Source organism: Suhomyces tanzawaensis (assembly GCF_001661415.1).
Source record: "Suhomyces tanzawaensis NRRL Y-17324 unplaced genomic scaffold CANTAscaffold_5, whole genome shotgun sequence".
Classification (NCBI taxonomy): Eukaryota; Fungi; Ascomycota; class Pichiomycetes; order Serinales; family Debaryomycetaceae; genus Suhomyces; species Suhomyces tanzawaensis.
Genome location: NW_017963640.1, coordinates 1,068,285 through 1,087,107, shown reverse-complemented (window position 1 = coordinate 1,087,107; position 18,823 = coordinate 1,068,285). Strand labels below are relative to the sequence as shown.

At 44.7% G+C, this 18,823-nt stretch overlaps 7 protein-coding genes across 7 annotated transcripts; 3 read left to right on the top strand and 4 right to left on the bottom strand.

Annotated features, from left to right (window-relative positions):
• Window positions 1-349: 349 nt before the first annotated feature.
• On the top strand, window positions 350-1,534 carry CANTADRAFT_52809 (pepsin-like aspartic protease; the record flags this gene model as incomplete). Its single annotated transcript, XM_020210124.1, has 1 exon — window positions 350-1,534. One exon carries the CDS (start codon window positions 350-352, stop codon window positions 1,532-1,534), a length of 1,185 nt encoding a protein of 394 aa, XP_020063853.1.
• A 941-nt stretch (window positions 1,535-2,475) lies between these two features.
• PUT2 (1-pyrroline-5-carboxylate dehydrogenase) lies at window positions 2,476-4,257 on the bottom strand (the record flags this gene model as incomplete). Its single annotated transcript, XM_020210087.1, has 1 exon — window positions 2,476-4,257. One exon carries the CDS (start codon window positions 4,255-4,257, stop codon window positions 2,476-2,478), a length of 1,782 nt encoding a protein of 593 aa, XP_020063852.1.
• A 1,686-nt stretch (window positions 4,258-5,943) lies between these two features.
• Window positions 5,944-7,041, bottom strand: CANTADRAFT_7077 (uncharacterized protein; the record flags this gene model as incomplete). Its single annotated transcript, XM_020211051.1, has 1 exon — window positions 5,944-7,041. One exon carries the CDS (start codon window positions 7,039-7,041, stop codon window positions 5,944-5,946), a length of 1,098 nt encoding a protein of 365 aa, XP_020063851.1.
• Window positions 7,042-8,019: 978 nt separating this feature from the next.
• On the bottom strand, window positions 8,020-9,126 carry CANTADRAFT_53602 (uncharacterized protein; the record flags this gene model as incomplete). The annotated part of the gene is made up of 1 exon (XM_020210235.1): window positions 8,020-9,126. The coding sequence occupies one exon, from the start codon at window positions 9,124-9,126 to the stop codon at window positions 8,020-8,022; it is 1,107 nt and encodes a 368-aa protein (XP_020063850.1).
• A 335-nt stretch (window positions 9,127-9,461) lies between these two features.
• CANTADRAFT_7075 (uncharacterized protein) lies at window positions 9,462-10,148 on the top strand (the record flags this gene model as incomplete). The annotated part of the gene is made up of 1 exon (XM_020211050.1): window positions 9,462-10,148. The coding sequence occupies one exon, from the start codon at window positions 9,462-9,464 to the stop codon at window positions 10,146-10,148; it is 687 nt and encodes a 228-aa protein (XP_020063849.1).
• Window positions 10,149-10,350: 202 nt separating this feature from the next.
• Window positions 10,351-16,146, bottom strand: CANTADRAFT_52440 (putative RNA helicase; the record flags this gene model as incomplete). Its single annotated transcript, XM_020210081.1, has 1 exon — window positions 10,351-16,146. One exon carries the CDS (start codon window positions 16,144-16,146, stop codon window positions 10,351-10,353), a length of 5,796 nt encoding a protein of 1,931 aa, XP_020063848.1.
• Window positions 16,147-16,672: 526 nt separating this feature from the next.
• On the top strand, window positions 16,673-18,582 carry HAS1 (ATP-dependent RNA helicase). The gene has a single exon (XM_020207852.1). The coding sequence runs from the start codon at window positions 16,808-16,810 to the stop codon at window positions 18,500-18,502; it is 1,695 nt and encodes a 564-aa protein (XP_020063847.1). The 5' UTR covers window positions 16,673-16,807; the 3' UTR covers window positions 18,503-18,582.
• The last annotated feature ends 241 nt before the right edge of the window (window positions 18,583-18,823 follow it).

Sequence of the window (18,823 nt, the reverse complement as noted above, 5' to 3'; positions counted from 1 at the left end):
CGTGGTTTGATACCGGACAATGCAATACCCATGCTAAGCCCCATGCAGCTACTTCCAACTCCCCATGCGCGGCACCATCGCACGTCACTATCTGACGCTATCTGTCAAATGTGTCAACCGAGCATGCAGGAGAGTGGCATGTTTGCAGTTTTGAAATTCCAACAAGTGCTATCCAGGCAAGACTACATCTAATCCGAAGCCCTTCCGGGCCACGGCTCCTCTCAATGGGGGCCCCACCCTCGAGGACCTATTGCAACTTTTAACGAAGCCACCACTGTTGAAAGGGTATATAAAGCCTTATTATTCCCCAACTCTCAATCATCATTCTACTCTACAACACAATTCCACTATGGTTTCCTTTGGCCTCTTTACCCAAAAAGCTTTCAGCTTACTTGCTTGTTCCTTGGTTGTCCAAGGTCTCGTTATTCCCGATGCTTCTACCGCTACTGAAGATGTTGCAAAAAGAGAAGGTCCTGGCTTTTTAAAGTTAGACTTTTCCGTCACCAAGAAGGTCATCAACGGTACCACTGACGAAAACACTCATAAAAGAGCTGACTATCAAGTTCCTTTGACCAAACAAAATGTTTACTACTCCATTGATTTGAACTTTGGTTCCCAAGCTCAAACAATCTCTGTCGATATCGATACCGGTAGTTCCGACTTGTGGGTTCCAGATTTGAAGACCGACAAAGCAGGTTTTGATTCGGCTTCATCCACTACTTTCCATGACCTTGGCATTCCATTTTCCATCGGATATGTAGATAAATCAACTGCTTCTGGTAACTTTGTCAAGGACTCTGTTGGTATTCCAAATGGCCCAACTCTCAAAGACTTCCAGTTTGCTGATGCCACCCAATCTACTGTTACACAAGGTGGTGTCTTTGGTATTGGCCCAATAGCCAGTGAGTCTACTTCCACCAAGTATCCTAACTTCCCAATCTCCTTGAAAAATGCTGGTTACATTAGCAAGAACGCTTACTCCATTTACTTGAACTCCGTCGATGCTACCACAGGATCTATTATCTTTGGTGGTATTGACAATGCCAAGTATGAGGGCCTGTTAGTCACCCTTCCATTCACCCAGGACTCTGGGATTGTTATCAATTTGGACAGTGTCACTGGTCCAGACGGAACTGTCCACGAAACCAACATTAACGGTATCCTCGACACCGGAACCACTGTCACCTACTTGCCAGATGATGTTGTGTCTTCCTTTGCCGGTAGCATTCCGGGAGCTTTCTTTTTGTTTGGTCGGATCTACCTTCCTTCCTGTGATGCTCTTCCTAGTGACCAATTCGTCTCTTTCAAATTTGGAGATGCCAATATTAAGGTTCCACTTAGCGACTTGGTTCAGGACAATGGTGGTGGCAGTTGTTTATTGGGTATTTTCGGTAACTCTCAATCCCAAGGTTTCAATCTCTTAGGAGACTCCTTTTTGAGAAGAGCCTATTTCGTTGCTGACTATGATGCCAAAACTGCCCAGATTGCCCAAGTCAAGTACACTTCTGACAGCAACATTGTTGCCATCCAATAAGTATGAATCACTGGTCTGAGAAATATATGAATGCCACTTGAAACCGTATAGCATAGTCCAACAAGATTTGGATCGTACCTGTTTAAAGCGTACTCTAGCGAAAAGCCGTTGGAAGTAGAATTTCACCTCGAATTTCACAACTGCATTACGCCTCAATAAAACAATCATGCGCTATGGGTTATCGGTTAGACTAAAGCTCTTCCGCGTGGAAACGATGCATGTAGACGCCTCCTAGGGGGCTTATCGCAACTGAAACGAGATTAGGCTAATTGAATGCCGGACGATATCCGGTTCAACTTCTGGGGTAGCTCTGGTATTAATCTGGAAGACCTGAGAGTTTTACTTGAGAATTGGGCGGAAAATGATGGTTCTTTAAGGGAATATGGTAATAAATCCAGATACATGGGGAGGACTTTGGAATGATTTCTGTGCAGTGTCGTCAAACCTTCAATTATTGTTCTATTGTAAATTTAGAATGAATTATTGTGTTAATTGTGAGCAATTGATTATCCAACAATTGAGCCAGCGCATACTCAGTTCTCTTAACCTTGATGGGATTAGTTCAATTCAACATATAAAATATCCAAAATAGTCCAAGCAGCGGCTTTGGTTACTGGTTTGCAGCCCATTAGTCCAAAATCATAGACTCAGGCTCAGGGCCCTTACTATTTTGGCATCGACGTGTTTCAACCCCGGTTTGTTCAGTAAACCACTCTCATTAATTCTTGAAAATGGTTATTGATGCTTATAATAGCAGTATTATTGGGATGAATAGCAAAACGCCAAAGGAAGTGAAACCATTCTCAGCTCGCCAATTGATTTAAGCAGTCAAATTACTTTTCATGCGGTTCGGCCATTTTATCAGTTGCATAGCTACAGTTTTTGTATTTACGTGAACATTATTCATTCATTATGTGTTTCGTGGGTATCCGAACCAGGACTTAGTTGTAGTTTGATGGGTACTTGTAGTCAGTAAGCTCGTAGAAGTTTTCCTTGATGTTTCTGACCGAGACGAATCTGGACAAGATGTTACCCGATCCAGCCTTATCGTTAGTACCAGAGGCTCTGGCACCTCCGAACCATTGCTGGCCAACAACGGCACCAGTGGACTTGTCGTTGATGTAGAAGTTACCAGCGGAGTATCTCAATTTCTCCTCGGCGGTTCTGACTGCTTGACGGTCTCTGGCGAAAACGGCACCAGTCAAACCATACTTGGTGACGGTGTCAATGCTTTCAATGATGGACTCGTACTCAGCGTCTGGGTACACGTAGGTAGTCAAGATAGGACCGAAGAATTCACGGCTCAAGAACTCGTGGTTGGGGTTGGTAGTTTGGATCAAGGTGGGTTGGACGTAGAAACCGTTGGATTTGTCGTATTGACCACCGCTGACGATGGTCAATTCTGGGTCGGTCTTGGCCTGCTCAATGGCAGAGGCCAACTTGTCGAAGGATTGTTCGTGGATAACTGGACCCATGAACGAGTGCAAAGCGTCGGTGGAGGCGGTGTTGCCGATTTCGACAGTGTCGATAGTAGCAGCCAACTTTTCCTTGAACTCTGGCCACACGGACTCAGGCACATATAATCTGGACAAGGCAGAACACTTCTGGCCCTGGTACTCGTAGGCTCCTCTCAACGACGACAACACAGCGTGGTCCAACGAGGCCGATGGGTGGATCAAGTGGAAGTTCTTACCACCAGTTTCACCCACGATTCTGGGGAAGTCTCTGTACTTGTCGGCAGCGACATTGTTGGAGATTTTGGAGTACAACTTCTTGAAGACGTCGGTGGAGCCAGTGAAGTGCAAGGCTGAGAAGTCCTTGTCGGCCAACACCAAGTCGGTGACGGCATTTGGCTCACCAGGAATGAAGTTGATCACACCAGCAGGCAAACCAGCCTCCTCCAAGATGGTCAACAATAAGTAGTTGGACAACGCAGCGGTGGCAGAAGGCTTCCACACCACGGTGTTACCCATCAAGGCTGGAGCACCCACCAAATTGGCAGCGATGGCGGTGAAATTGAAGGGAGTCACGGCGTACACGAAGCCCTCCAATGGTCTGTACTCAGCACGGTTCCACACACCTGGAGCAGACTCAATTGGTTGCACCTGGTACATCTCCTCAGCGTACTTGACGTTGAACTTGAAGAAGTCGATCAATTCAGCAACACTGTCGATTTCAGCCTGATACACGTTTTTGCCCTGGCCCAACATGGTGGCTGCCAACATGTCGTATCTGTACTTGGTGGAGATCAAGTCTGCAGCCTTCAAGAAAATGGCGGCTCTGTCGGTCCAAGGAGTAGCAGCCCACGCGGCCTTTGCAGCCTTGGAAGCTTCAATGGCTGCCTGGATATCAGCCTCGGTTGCCTGAGACACGTTGGCCAAGTTCTGGGCGTGTTTGGCAGGGTTGACCTGGGGGAGGGTGGTGTCTCTGTAGATCTTTTTGCCGTTGATGACCAATGGGATGTCAAGGGCACCGTTGTCGGTGAATTTGGTGAGGGAAGCACGCAACAAGTCCCAGTCCTTCTGTTGGGAGAACGAGAACTCCTTGACGGGTTCGTTGGTCAAAGGAGGGATCTTGTGGTGGGCCAACTGGGATGCCATTCTGACGGAGTTGATGGCAGGAAATCTGGAAGCCACAGCCGCGGAGGCAGTGGCAGGTCTGGCGACCGTTCTGGCAGTGGATCTGGAGGCGCCACGGATGGTTCTGGATGCAGCTCTTAACATTGTTGGTAAAGAAGAAGAAGAAGTTTGCACAGCGGCAGCATCGCAGTTATATATTAAACTGGGGAACCGCGGGGGCAATGGTTAGCGAGCCAGGTACAGCAGGTGAGAACGCGGAGGAGGAAATTTCAAGCGAGGGTAGATAAAGCGAGCGGAGAATTCGAGTATTCGGAACAGTGAGGAGAAGTAGCTTGGCCCGGGCACTCTCGCCTGTATGCCCCGAGTCAGACGTGAGATCAGTCCTTGTAATGTCTCATGATATTCCACCTTTTGGGGTAGAGCGTTTTGTCATAACTCAGTCAATTCTGCGACATGATTAAATAAATGTAGAGAGTCTTGGTGAACACCGCGAGAGTAATACTGGCAAGCATGTACAATACCATTGATCTCAGTGCTGATAACGACAAATAGAGATTTTGACATTTGTGCTCGTCCACACATATGCTACGTACTTCTGGTCCTTCTTCATTCTCACCATCTTCCCCAGGAATTATCGCCGTATCCTCGTTCTCACCAATCTGAACCCTCACAGTCCTGCCTCAACAAAGTACATTCTTCTTTGCGTTCATACGGTAGCACCATCTTACAAGCTATCAATATGTATTATTTATCCAATTGAGAATCGGTTCCAATTAAAACTTGTATGGAACACACTCCTCCTTGTTCCCCAGCCTTGAAGCCATTATTTTTGATGAAGATATATCCACCTAGGTTCCCCCGACATTCTACCATTCCAAATATTCTATGACTCGTTACAATTAATATGACCAGAACTAACATAAATTTCGCCATGGTCCTAAAAGGAGAATTCGATGGGTTAAAAACTACGAAGGGACATAACCCAAGAGCTAATAAATGATCCTCTCACGGTTATATTACCATGGCGGTGGCGGTGGTGGTGGTGTCACAAATCGAGATGCGGAGATGCTTACGTAAGCGATGGTGGAGATGGCTCTTACATAAGCGATGGGAGACGTAAGCGTCCCTTCTAGGGGGTGGAGGGCCAATAGGAATCCCACTGGCCAAGATTACCACATCCCTCAATCCTGAGCTTGGCCTTTTTAACCTGGAGATCCCTGTAACGTCTGAAGTCTCAGTCTATACGAGACATTATTCGTAAGCAGGTGATCTGCACACGCTGAATTTGGGTACAGAAGCAGCTGTACTCTTGAGAATTACCACATGTTATTTTGTGACTTCATGGTTGCTATACTATCGGAATAATTGAACCCTTTCAATGCAGTCTGGAAGCGGTACACGTGAGAAGCCTTTGCGAGGGCAGGGTAGTCTGGAATAAGATCTTCCAACTGAAGTCCCCAAAGTTGCAAAAAGGCATAGACAGCACGTTAGTAGATCCTCGTGTAAAATTAACGCTTGTTGTCCAATTTTTGACAAGACAGTGGCACTATATCTGTTCAAAGTATAACACTGGAGCAGCAAATTCAGTATAGTAAACCTCCGACTCCATCATAGAATCTGTACTTGAACCAAGGCAATGAATTATTGTAGTAGAGTATGCTGCAATGAGGTCCATTTAGAAGTGTAATTTGTCACAGGTGCTTAATTTAGCCATAGTCTCCACGGGACTTCTATTGCTTGATCTTGCGCAACCTTTAGTCAATTTCTCTTTACTCTCTATCCCTCAATATTGCCCAACCATTAGTCAATCATATTCTCTATTATTCTCTATTATTCGACCTTGCCTAACCGTTTGCTCAATTCCTCTATTTTGTTCTCCATCACAGTCTTGTTTTCCTCGAAATTCTTGCTGTAGGCCTTTAAATTCCCATTCAACACATCGATGGACTCGTTCCAGGACTGGATTTCTTCGTCCATGTCGGCGAGGGTCCGATCCAAATCCCCAACCAGCTGGATGCTGTGCGCTATGTCTGCATGAACTGTATTGAGCGACTTGAGCCTCTTGATAATCTGAGGAATAGACTTATTACTCTGTTCAAATTCTGGCAATACTCTGTAAAGCTCATCGATCTTTTTCTCACTGGGTTCCTGTTCCTTGGTGTGCAACAGCTCTGAGACCTCCAAAAGCTTTCTATCCGAGGCCAATTTTTCAGTTTCTTCGGCTAGTTGCGTCACTTCCTTTCTCACTCTATCTATGGGGTAGTCTGGGTTGTGGATAATTTTGATTTTGCGGGCCAAATCATTCAAGAGGTTCTGAATTGAGCCTGGTGCCACCTCTCCGACCTGCTGTTCCAACGAGTTGATCCTGGACTCCAACTCGAGAGTTTCAGACGGTGAATTGGCCACTATTGCTTTGCCAGCCACGGGTTTTTCGTTTATTTTAGCATCGACTTTCGCAAACAACTCATTGAGCTGTGATTGGTACGGATTGGAAGGGTTGTTACTAGAAACTGCCGTCTCAAGCAACGCCACAAGCTTCTCTGGATCGATGGGTCCGCTGGTGCTTGCGGCAGCTCCGATGTGGGCCAATTTGGCAGGCTCGGGCACCTTTTCAGGGTCGGCTAGCTCCTGCAATTCCCTCGCTATTCTGGCTAACTTCTGGTCTCTAGTCTCGTCCACTCTTCTGACAGCATACCCTGTGCTCCCAAGCACGGGGTTTGTGATGCTTCCCAGGAAATCCACGCCACTCAACCCATCAATCACGTCGTTGGCGTACCGATTGCGGATGGCCTGTGGATCGGTCACCAACGCCTCGATCTCGGTTGGTTCTGGTTCGTGTTCAAGCTCGGCTTCGCTCTCGATATCGGAGGTCTCGAAGATATCTTGCGACTCTGTGTCGATGCCAGGCAATCCGCCGTACTTCTCCATGGTGGTGAGATGATTCGGAGATTCGGTTATGTCTAATATTTCAGTCTGTTTTGAGTCGCGTTTGGAAATGCGAAATGGGTGCAAAGAGGAGGAATGAGACAAAGAAGTGTAGGTGAAGAAAGGTGGCGAGCGGGAGAAGGGAAGAGAGTAGATGGGTGTGGATTTTGAGGGTGTCCAGGCCGTCGGTGCCTTCTCTGGAAGCTTCAGGTCTAATTAATGATAACTTTCAGGTTGTCATTTGGTCAGTGTATTTAACTGAAAGGGGTTTGTCTATGACTATTTTAATTCCTGGCGAGTTTTCCATGATTAGTAGACTCGGGAATGATAAGACCGGTTGGTTACTCAACTGATAGAGGCATTCTATCGCTGTTTGGTCAAACTTCGGTTCCTTGTTGGGATGGTGTGTAAATCGTGAAATTAGCATTGAACACGATAAATAAATGCTAGTATTACTGTTAAGACTTGGATGTTGTTGAGTACTACAAATAATCCAGCATTCTCAAGATATCTGTAGAAGAATCGGCCTAGTTGAGAAAGCGATCAGGAAAGAGTCATTTGTATGGAATTACTACAAATGCCCGAAGAATAAATTTCCAGAATTGTCATGCTCTCGTGATATCTTGACTCTACTGCATTGACCAATTTGTTAGGCTCTATCATATTTGTGTATTATTTGCTATTCCCTGGTTAATTGACGATCTGAAATTTATCAATTGTTTTTGTAGAATTAAGACGGACTCCACACAAAATGATGGACAGTGCCCTTTTCACATTTTTTCAAATTTGTGTTACAATTCTACAAATATACCCAGGACAAATCTCCACCTGAGGATTCCACCCCCCTATTTACCTTTCCTATCCTCCTACACAGTTGTTACTCGTAAAACCGTTTACATTACATCTAAGCTAACAGTCCAACCGTCCTAAATATATATCACGGTAAATACTACTGCCCACCAAAAGGTGCCCACCGGCGCCTTACTTGGTGACAATTTGCACCACATCTTCGTCGTTCACAGGGTGACCTAAACCACACTTTTGGGGACTGTGCTTGGAGCTGGAACCCCACACTAATGCATACTTGAACTGGTTTTTCATGTCTCTGTGGATGGAGTCACACACCTCGAGAATGGTGGATTGGCTTCTCACCACCATAGGCTCGTCGAAGTTGGGAGCAATTCCTCTCCTCTTGGTGTATAGCCTCAACAAGTCCAATTGTCTCCATATTTCTTCCTTCAAGTCTTCAATGCCCAAATCCAACTCACAGGATATCACCACCGTGTTGGGCTCTCTGGCCAACCTGTCACACTCTTCCAAAGAGACTGCATCGACCTTGTTGTACACGTACAAGCACTTGATGTAGGAGATGTGCTGCTCGTTGATGACATCAATGAAGTCGTCGATGGTGACGTTCTCGTCCCTGATGAGCACATCCGCATTGTGCACCTTGTAGTCTTTCAAGATGGCCGAAACCAACTTTTCGTTCAAGTACTTGGGAGGAGTGATGGAGTTCATCTTGACACCACCTGTCTTCTTGTACTTCAAGGAGATGTTGGGTCTCTGCTTGTTCAATCTGATGCCCATGGACTCCAACTCGTTCTCCAAGATCAGTCTTTGGTCTCCACCCTTTGTGGCGTCCAAAACCATCATGATCAAGTCTGATGTTCTCGACACGGCAATAACCTGTCTTCCTCTACCCTTACCCTGGGAGGCTGCCTTTATAATACCTGGCAAATCGACGATCTGGACTTCGGCTCCGTTGTACTCGAGAATGCCTCCTACTGAGGTCAAGGTGGTAAACTCGTAGTTGGCAGCTTCCGACTTGGTGTTGGTGACTTTGGACAAAAACGAAGACTTACCCACGGAAGGAAAACCGATCAACGACACTCTGGCATCACCAGCTTTGGCGACTTCGAATCCCTGGCCTCCTCCACCGCCACCTTGGCCAGGCTGGGGTTCCAAGAGCTCACGACGGTATCTGGCAAGCTTCCCCTTCAATAACCCGATATGATATTCGGTGGCCTTGTTCTTTTGGGTTCTGGCCAATTCCTCCTGGATCTGCGCTATCTTTTCAAGGATACCCATATTGCTGTGAAAAGGTACGAACGGTACGTGGTGATAGTATGGCGTAGGTGGATCGTTCACATCTACCAGAGAAAATGTCGCGCGACACGGCACTCGTCCACGACATCCATCTCATCATTTTTGGCGTACTCTACTTGGTTCACTCCATCCCACGACGCCCGTTCCCACACGAGCTCCAAGTTACCCTTCCAACACGTACAGCCTGCCTGCTCGGTGATATTCCAGCGCACGCTGTTTTACGAAATTCAGACCGGTGTTCTCATAGTAACAACTTTCAATCTGATCTGATATTTCATCTCTGATAAAGAAACTCGAAGCTACCACACCGCACCCAAATGCCCAAAGCCCCCAGACAAAGATCCAATGGCTCGTCCATCGAAGTGGCGAGCATCATCGGAGGAGGTGCTGCCAAATTGAAAAAGAAGATCAGAGATATCCAGAGACTCTTGAAGAAGGACAACCTTCCGGGTGATGTCCGTACCGAAAACGAAAGAGCGTTGAAGGGTTTACAGGTTGAGTTGCAAAATACCCAGCTCAATCTCAAGGCCAAGGAAATAGCGAAAAAGTACCACATGGTCAGATTCTTCGAGAGAAAGAAGGCCATCAGAAAGTTGAAGGGTGCTCGCAAGCAGCTTGAAGATGCAGAGAAGACTGAGGTCAAAAAAGATATCAAGAAGGCAAGAAAGGTGGTGAAACACAGCGAAATTGACTTGGCTTATGTGGTGTTGTTCCCCAAGACCGAAAAGTACATTTCCTTGTACCCCAACAGCGAGAAGGACGGTGAAGATACCAATCCAAAGGCCAAAAAGGGATTGCTCATGACTGATGAGAGAAGATTGCAGTTCAAGAAGGAGGTTGAAAACTTGATCGACGAAAATAAGTTACCATTCTCCATCGAGGATGCACTCAAGGGAAGATCCATCCAAGTCGACCACTACCACAGCTCTCACCAAGACCAGCAAGAAATCGATGCAGCAGTCGAGGAAGATGGTGGTGTAGAAGAGGACGATTTCTTCGAGTAATGTATATTAGAATAGGACACAGCATAAATTACATTTATTTAAGAGACCATATATTGACACGACTTGTAGTTTAAGCTAAGTCTTGGGCTAGAAGCACAGTAAATCCGCAGAAATATGGGTCTATATTACACAGTTTTCACCCTTACTATTGCTTGAGTCAAGTAATAAATGTACAATAACTATAACTCCAACGAGAGTAATTCTATTCTAATGTGATCTTTTCCGAATAGTCGATCTTGATCGCATCGTTCACACATTTGACAGTAACCTCCCGGCCTGCCAAGTCTGCTGGTATATCCAAAGTAACAGTAACTTTACCCTTCTTGCCAACCATACGTGGCGACGCCCGCTTGACTAGCAAGAGCTCATCAGCTTGCTCATCACAAACAATAACAAACCAAGATTCCCTTTGAGCCTTAGGGAATTGAGGACAATACATCTTGAACTCTTTGTTCAATGGATAATTATCGTGGTTTAAGGTGACCGTCAATGTTTCCGAGCTTTGTTGGTGAGTAGAAAGCTGGCCCGTAGGTAAACTCGAAGCAACACGAAGGAATTCCTTCTTTGCTTCTTCGTCAGTGTGTGGTACGTCCCCCTTCATAGCTCTTCCATTGACTCCAAGTGTTTTGGCATAGTTGGTCAAACTGCCCCGGTTGAATTTACCCAAATCAGCCAAAGTTGTTTTGGATTTGTCCAGCAATGGAAGTAAATCAAGACCCGGTAACGTTGTAATTGGGTCATCATCATACCAGCATCTTTGCTTGATACATTGCATTAATTCAATGAAAGTAAGCACCGTGCTTAAATACCCCATTTCCGAAGTAGCATCAATGAAAGCTTGAAGAATACGCAATGCTTGGTCCAAAATAGAAACAGTATCTTGGGCATAGTCAGCAATTGGAAGCTCAATTCTACTCATAAATGCCTGAATAAGAAGGTAAGACTTCACATGAGGATCCCAAATGAACTCACAGTTCAAGTCTTCTGCAGGGTATCTCATGTTGTGTGACATTTCCATGTTGATCAACTCTTCACCGTGACGGGTAGCGATTTCATCGTACTCCGTTGCTTCACTCAAAAGTCTCAAGCAGTCTCTAAAAGTGCTCTCCTTCGTAATGTTGTTAACCAAATTTCTAATCGTCTTGTGAGATAAGTAGTAGTAAGATGAAATATGTAAAAATGGAGTAGGAATAAGCTCATCTTTGGCACCATTGGTTACACACTTCGATTCCATCAAATTTTCGAGCGTCTGATCAATCAAATCACCCAAGTACTTTGACACTCCTGCGGTAGAAACATCCTCAATTCCATAATAGGTGGGGTTGTTATGTGCTCTTCTATACAAGAAGGTCCACGTCAAAAAGTCCATAGCTTCCTGTCTAGTCGTAATGGTACCAGCAGAGATCTCTGCACCAATATGATTATCAAGAACTTTATGTAATGAGGATTCAACTGGAAAGCCAATATTGATGAAGTGCTTGTAAAACATTTTCTTGGACTCTTTAGTATAGATAATGGCCGTACCAGATGTATCGAAAGCAGGACGACCAGCTCTACCCATCATTTGTAAAATATCGGTCAAATCCATGTCTCTGTATCCTTGAATTTTGGCATCAAAGAATTGAGTACCCTTAATAATAACCAAATGCGCTGGTAAATTAACACCCCAGGCTAAAGTCGAAGTGGCAATCAAGATTTGAATCTTTCCAGCCTCAAATAACTTGTGAGAAATTTGACGATCTGATTCCACCAAACCAGCGTGATGGAGGCCCATACCAAATTGCAACGACAACTTGAGGGTATCATCCTTCACCTGTTTAATGATATCCTCCAACTCGAATTCGCTCATGTTTAGGAATCTTCTTGGATTCGACTCCATACCACACAAATGAATAAGATCCAAAGCAGTAAGTCTTGTTTGACGACGAGAGGCCACGAAAATCAACACCGGCTTGCTTGGTGAATGTTGCTTAATTGCCATAAATGCAGGCTTGTTCATGGTTTTCATTAATGGACAGAATGCTAAATTGTCAGGGAATCCATCGATGTACATTTGAAGAGGAACTGGACGGACTGACAGTGAAAAATTGAACAAACCTTCCTTGACACCCAACCAGCCAGCCATATCCATGGCATTAGAAACTGCAGTAGACATACCCAACAATCTAATGGGCTTCTTTGTTTGTGAGGAAATATAATTCATACGACTGACAATCATTTCTAAAATAGGACCACGGTCACTTGCCAACAAATGAATTTCATCCATAATCACCAATGAAACTTGTTGCACGAATTTTCTGGTTTGCCAGTTACGAGATATACCATCAAACTTTTCAGGAGTCGTGATGATGATGTCAGCCTCCCTAACTTGTTTGGCTTCCGGAAGAGAATCACCAGTCAATTCAACTAACTTGAAGCTGGTGTTCTTGCAAATCCTCTCGGTCCAATCATCAACTCTTTCTCTGACCAACGCTTTCATCGGAGCAATGTAAACTACCTTGGATCCCGGAAATTCATTGAACGCATGCCAAATCGCTAGCTCTGCAACCACAGTCTTTCCGGAACCCGTGGGCGAACCGACAAAGACACTGGAGTTAGAGTTGTATAATGAGTGGAACGCCATAGTTTGCATAGGGTTAAAATATCTGAATCTCTTAGCATAAATGGATTCAATCGTAGGATTATGTAACGCGGTCACTGGCAATGGTTGAAGTCTTAAAAGGTTGGTCCTGATAGTTTCATTAGTAGGTCTAATCAAGTGTTGGAATGAAATAGTATGAGTTGATTCTGAGCCAATCCACGAATCTGAAACGACTTTCACCACGATTTGTGGTGGCAAAGGATCAGCCAATGGAATCATGAAGTCCAACTCAATAGCACTCGACATCTGTCTCCTATTCAAGATAATCTTTTCAACATGTAAGATCTCAGATTTGTCAGATTCCTCGACAGTTAACCAAAAGAATTGGGCCATACCATGGTATCTTTCGTCCCAAACAAAATCAGGATCTAACCAAACTTTGATTCTCATCACATTAGTTGTAATAGGAAATATTTCGGAGTCGATTTCCAATATTGGGAATCTGGCAATCAACTTGTATAATATTCCACCTTGCTTGTTATTATGAACCAAGTCACCTAACTCTCCAGCTTCCATCTCTCTGAGAATATCCATGGGCGGATTCTTTGAGCGAATATTTCTCAAAATTTGATCAGGCAAATCAAACTGACAAAGTGGATGCTCCCAAGCCCAAATCCTCTTGTCAATAGATTTACAGATGCTCAACATAATGTTCATGAAAATACCCCACCTTCTGTTGATTGCAATCAACAATAATGCTCTACAAATTCTTGCAGAATTTTGAGCAACATAGTTAGAGTCCGATATCAATGCAGAATCTCTGATTTGGGCTTGAGACACGAAAGCTTGCAATAAAATATTGGTTTTACCTTGTGAACTTTCAACATCTCCAGCTATTTGACAAGGTGAATCAGATTCGAGTAAGTTTTTCAATTCCTGTGATTCTTCTTCCCTGAATTTGATACTATCAAACTCACTACTCATACTAATCATAGACAAAACATCAGCTTCTGTAGCTCTGGGGTTCATCATTTGGTTGAAAATCTCAACAGAATTATTGAGCAAATAAAAATCAGAAGCAATTCTCCCCAAATCTTTGGGAATAAAAGCACCTGAATTTTCTTCAAAAATGATCATCTGTAACTGATGAAGTCTTCTGGCAGCTGTTATGATCATCTCTCGTCTTCTGTTGTTCAATAATGGATCCTCTTTCAATTCTTTCCAATCAATTCCATAACCAAGTGGATTCTGTCTCATTCTAACAATCATATAGGTATAACCCAACCATTGGACACCCTCATCGATATTTGTGACGGTTCCTAGTGAGATTTCTGCATTTAGATTATCAATAAGCTTGGCCTGAAGTTTGGATTCTATAGGATGCTGTTGAGTAATCAATGAGACATAATGATCTAATCTATCACTTGACGTACACAAAATACCCACACCATACTTTTCGTACTGAGGTCTTCCAGCACGCCCAAAAATTTGGATCACATCAGAAATTCCTAAATCAACGAAACCACCTTGTTTGGCATCATAGACTTGAGTTCCTTTCACGATGACGACTGCAGCAGGCAAGTTAACACCCCAAGCAAGAGTGGCAGTACAGCAGAGGACTTTGATAGCTCCAGCTTCGAACATCTTTTCTGTTAGATTTCTATCCGTTCTTAACATACCTGCATGATGAACACCAAAACCATGTTGAAACAATTCTTTCATATCTTTGTTTCTATTCTTCGTACCCATTTCTCTCTTGAATCTTTCGTAGGAGTCACAACTTTCAGAAGCATCAAAAATATCAGTTTCTGAATGGTTCTGGGCCATGGATATGTAGGTTCTAGCGGTTTTGACAGTATCTTTACGAGAATGGACGAATACCATAACTTGTAGCCCCTGGTTCACGTAGTGAACCAATTTGTCATACGAAATCTTGTCAATGCCTTCTCTAGCTTGTTTTGAACCGGCTATTCCTTTTACCCCGAGCAATTGTTGTTGCAAAGGGACAGGTCTGAATGATTGATCAAAATAAAACATACCAATTGACCTGTTTACACCAAGAAAATCAGCAACATCCATATAGTTGGGCAAGGTGGCGGACAAACCAACAACTCTGATCATCAGCTGAGTACTTTCAACTTGTCTTAATGTACGGGCCACTAAAGTTTCAATAACAGAACCTCTATCTTCATGAAGTAAATGCACTTCATCAATGATGAGAAGCTTGACTTTGGTAACTAATTCGTTATCACCACCCAGCTTTCTCGTAACCACATCCCATTTTTCAGGCGTCGTAACAATAATTTGGGTACTCATGATTTCATGCTTGGTCAATTGCATATCACCAGTCAATTCACGGACATGGATTCCCAACCATTGAAGCTTTTTGCTATACTTTTCCACAATTTCTGCGGCCAATGCCTTTAATGGTGCAACATAGACGATCTTGAACTCATCGTAGTCAATGTCTACGGTAATGTCACCGTCACCGTCAATGGTTTCCGTAACAAATTGATTGATAGTATGCAAAATGGTTAACAAGGCAATATCAGTTTTACCAGCACCAGTAGGTGCACAAACCAACATATTTTCATTGGTATTGTACGCAACAGGATACACCAAACTTTGGGTTCTGTTCAAAGCAGAGTAGTTTTTGAACGTACCTTGGCAGAGGAAATCAAGGTCAGCAACCTTGACGAGGTTCTTATCTGGGATCCATTTATTCTGTTTTTGTTCAGGATAAGGGATGATCAACTCTTCGTGAGTAGCATACGAAGATCTTTCGGTGCCAATTGGCAATGCGAATTTCTTTCCAGTGAATGCCATAACGCTTCCAACATCTGGGTTCTTGTAGACATTTGGATACTGCTGGTTGAGGGCTTTTGGTGCAAGCTTCTGGTTTTTAGTACGTTGGTGGTTTTCAATTAATAATTGTGCTCTTTCTTCTGGAGTCAAGAACTTGGTGTTGACTTCTGGTAACTGCTCTTCTTGCTCAACAAGAAGATCATCTCTGTTCTGCAAAATCCTCGAAATGAGGTCGAATTCTTCGAACCCCAAGATATCGAACAACGACGACTGCACCACCTCGTCGCTAGCTGAGTCGTGTAAGATTTGCTTGACGAGAGTTGTGATTTCGCCAGTTTCCTGTCCCCTGGACTTGCTTATGCGCTCGCAGTCTTCCTCGATCTGCTTGATCACATTACTCTTGGACGGTCCTTGAGACTGTTCAATGTCGTCCAAGATATCTGTGGAGAGGGACTCGAAGCCACTGAGGATCATTTCGATGGGGGTGATTTTGGCATTTTCGGTGTCGATTCGGGGCACCTTTTCCTGGCCCACTGAAATGGAGTCAAGGAACTCCACCATGGGCTCCATTGCCTGCATGAACGACTTTGTAGACGTGACGGTGTAAGCCATTGTGGATTGGTATCAAAGGAATGAAGTATCGGTCAATGTTATAGATCTGCACTCAGAGTCGGTCTGGGTAGCGTAGAATGATAGTGAGTTGAACGTGTTTCTATGCGAAGTAATTCCTCGATGAAACTCTTCCTTATTACGAACTGTCCAGATTATCTTGATAGTCTGATACTTGTTCTAAAGCTGCTGAAAGTGGCTGTGGATTCGTGGTAGATAGCCGGCTCAATTGTGCTGGTCTCTCGTGATTTGCAATGGATTCGTTGCTATGAACGTCTGCCTAATTGTGCCTTTCTCTTGCGACTTGTGTCTTGTAGACGGGTGCTGTTTCTGGCTGATAGTGGCAAGAACTGATCCAGGCGGTTTTAATGTCTCGCACTATGACTAATAGCGAGGAGTCACAGCCACGAAGTAAACGGGTTAGCCGAGTCAGAATTGGGTCCATAAAAAGCCAGAACAAGGCGTTGCCAATGAGCTTCCTGATTGGGCAGGACTCGTACCTAGAGACCGTCCAGAAGGAGACCTTTTCTGGTCCTTCTACTTCCCCCAGTTCCCGTGTCGCTCCAATGTCGCACACACCATACTCTTTTTCCCATGCCACACGTGACCCTCAGAAAAATACAAGATGAGATGAGTTGAAGAATTTCTACTACTACAAACCAGAATGGCTAGAACCCCCACCAAAGGAAGCAAGCCAGCCAGAGACTCCAAGTCTCGCAAGCGGTCGCACAAGCAGACCGAGGAGTCCGAGCCTGAGCTGGACAACGAGAAGTTGGTCGAAGAGTTGGACAATGATTTCGATGAGGTCGCAGATTTATTAGGAGAAGACATCAAGGATCCAGAGTCCAAGAAGGAACAGAAGAACAGAGAAAAGTTGGAGAAACAGGAACAGGCCACCAGAGAGCTTACTAAGCCCAAGGTGGCAGCCTCGCAAGCTGCAGAGGACGATTCAGACAACTACGACTTCGATAAGGCAGGATTGTCTGAGCCCACCATGAAGGCCATCACCGAGATGGGATTCTCCAAGATGACCAAGGTGCAGGCCAAGACCATCCCCCCATTGTTGGCAGGTAGGGACGTGTTGGGAGCCGCTAAAACCGGTTCAGGTAAGACTTTGGCCTTCCTCATTCCTGCGATTGAAATGTTGTACTCGCTCAGATTCAAGCCCAGAAACGGTACTGGTGTGGTTGTGGTGTCACCAACCAGAGAGTTGGCATTGCAGATTTTCGGTGTCGCCAGAGAATTGATGGCCCACCACACTCAAACCTTCGGAATTGTTATTGGAGGTGCCAACAGAAGACAAGAAGCCGAAAAGTTGGCCAAGGGTGTCAACTTGTTGATTGCCACTCCTGGTAGATTGTTGGATCACTTGCAGAACACCCAAGGATTCGTGTTCAAGAACTTGAAGGCCTTGGTCATCGATGAAGCCGACAGAATTTTGGAAATCGGTTTCGAAGAAGAAATGAAGCAAATCATCAAGATCTTGCCAAACGAGGACAGACAGTCCATGTTGTTCTCTGCCACGCAAACCACCAAGGTTGAAGACTTGGCCAGAATCTCTTTGAGACCTGGTCCCTTATACATCAACGTCGTTCCAGAAACTGAAATATCCACTGCGGATGGATTGGAACAAGGGTACGTTGTGTGCGAGTCTGACAAGAGATTCTTGTTGTTGTTCTCGTTCTTGAAGAGAAACGTGAAGAAGAAGATAATTGTTTTCCTTTCCTCGTGTAACTGTGTTAAATACTTCGGTGAACTTTTGAACTACATTGATTTGCCAGTGTTGGACTTGCACGGAAAGCAAAAGCAACAGAAGAGAACGAACACTTTCTTTGAGTTCTGTAACGCCAAGCAAGGTATCTTGATCTGTACCGATGTTGCTGCTAGAGGATTGGATATCCCAGCCGTTGACTGGATTATCCAATTCGATCCACCAGATGACCCAAGAGATTACATCCACAGAGTCGGTAGAACCGCCAGAGGTACTGAAGGTAAGGGTAAGTCCTTGATGTTCTTGACGCCTTCGGAATTGGGCTTCTTGAGATACTTGAAGGCCGCCAACGTGCCTTTGAATGAATACGAATTCCCCACCAACAAAATCGCCAACGTCCAATCCCAATTGTCCAAGTTAATCAAGAGCAACTACTGGTTGCACCAATCAGCCAAGGATGGATACCGTGCATACTTACAAGCATACTCCTCGCATCATTTAAAGACAGTGTATCAGATCGATAAATTGGATTTGGTCAAGGTGGCCAAGTCTTTTGGATTTGATGTGCCACCCAAGGTGAATATCACCATTGGAGCCAGTGGACAGTCGTTGGAGAAGAAGCACAAGAAGCAAAGAAGATCAAATTAAACAGTAGACGATCTTGACAGGTGAAGCAAAGTAATCATATGCTGAATACATAGTGATTATGTAAAATATTACGTAATAGTTCCCGTGTGTAGCAGCTAGAGGCAGTGTTGATGGAGGGGCGGCCACCATCTCTTAACGATCTTCATCTGCCGGTTCTGCCGGGCAGCGTGAGCCTCGGTTGACCACTCTTCACAGGCGTGTGCCAGCAGCCACTTTTTAGAGTTGGTATGTGATTGTTCCCCTCACCTGAAACTTATGCATTCTGGTAAACATCAGCAACCTGATATGCTCTCCAGCTCCATCGGGTTCTTGTGTGGAAGA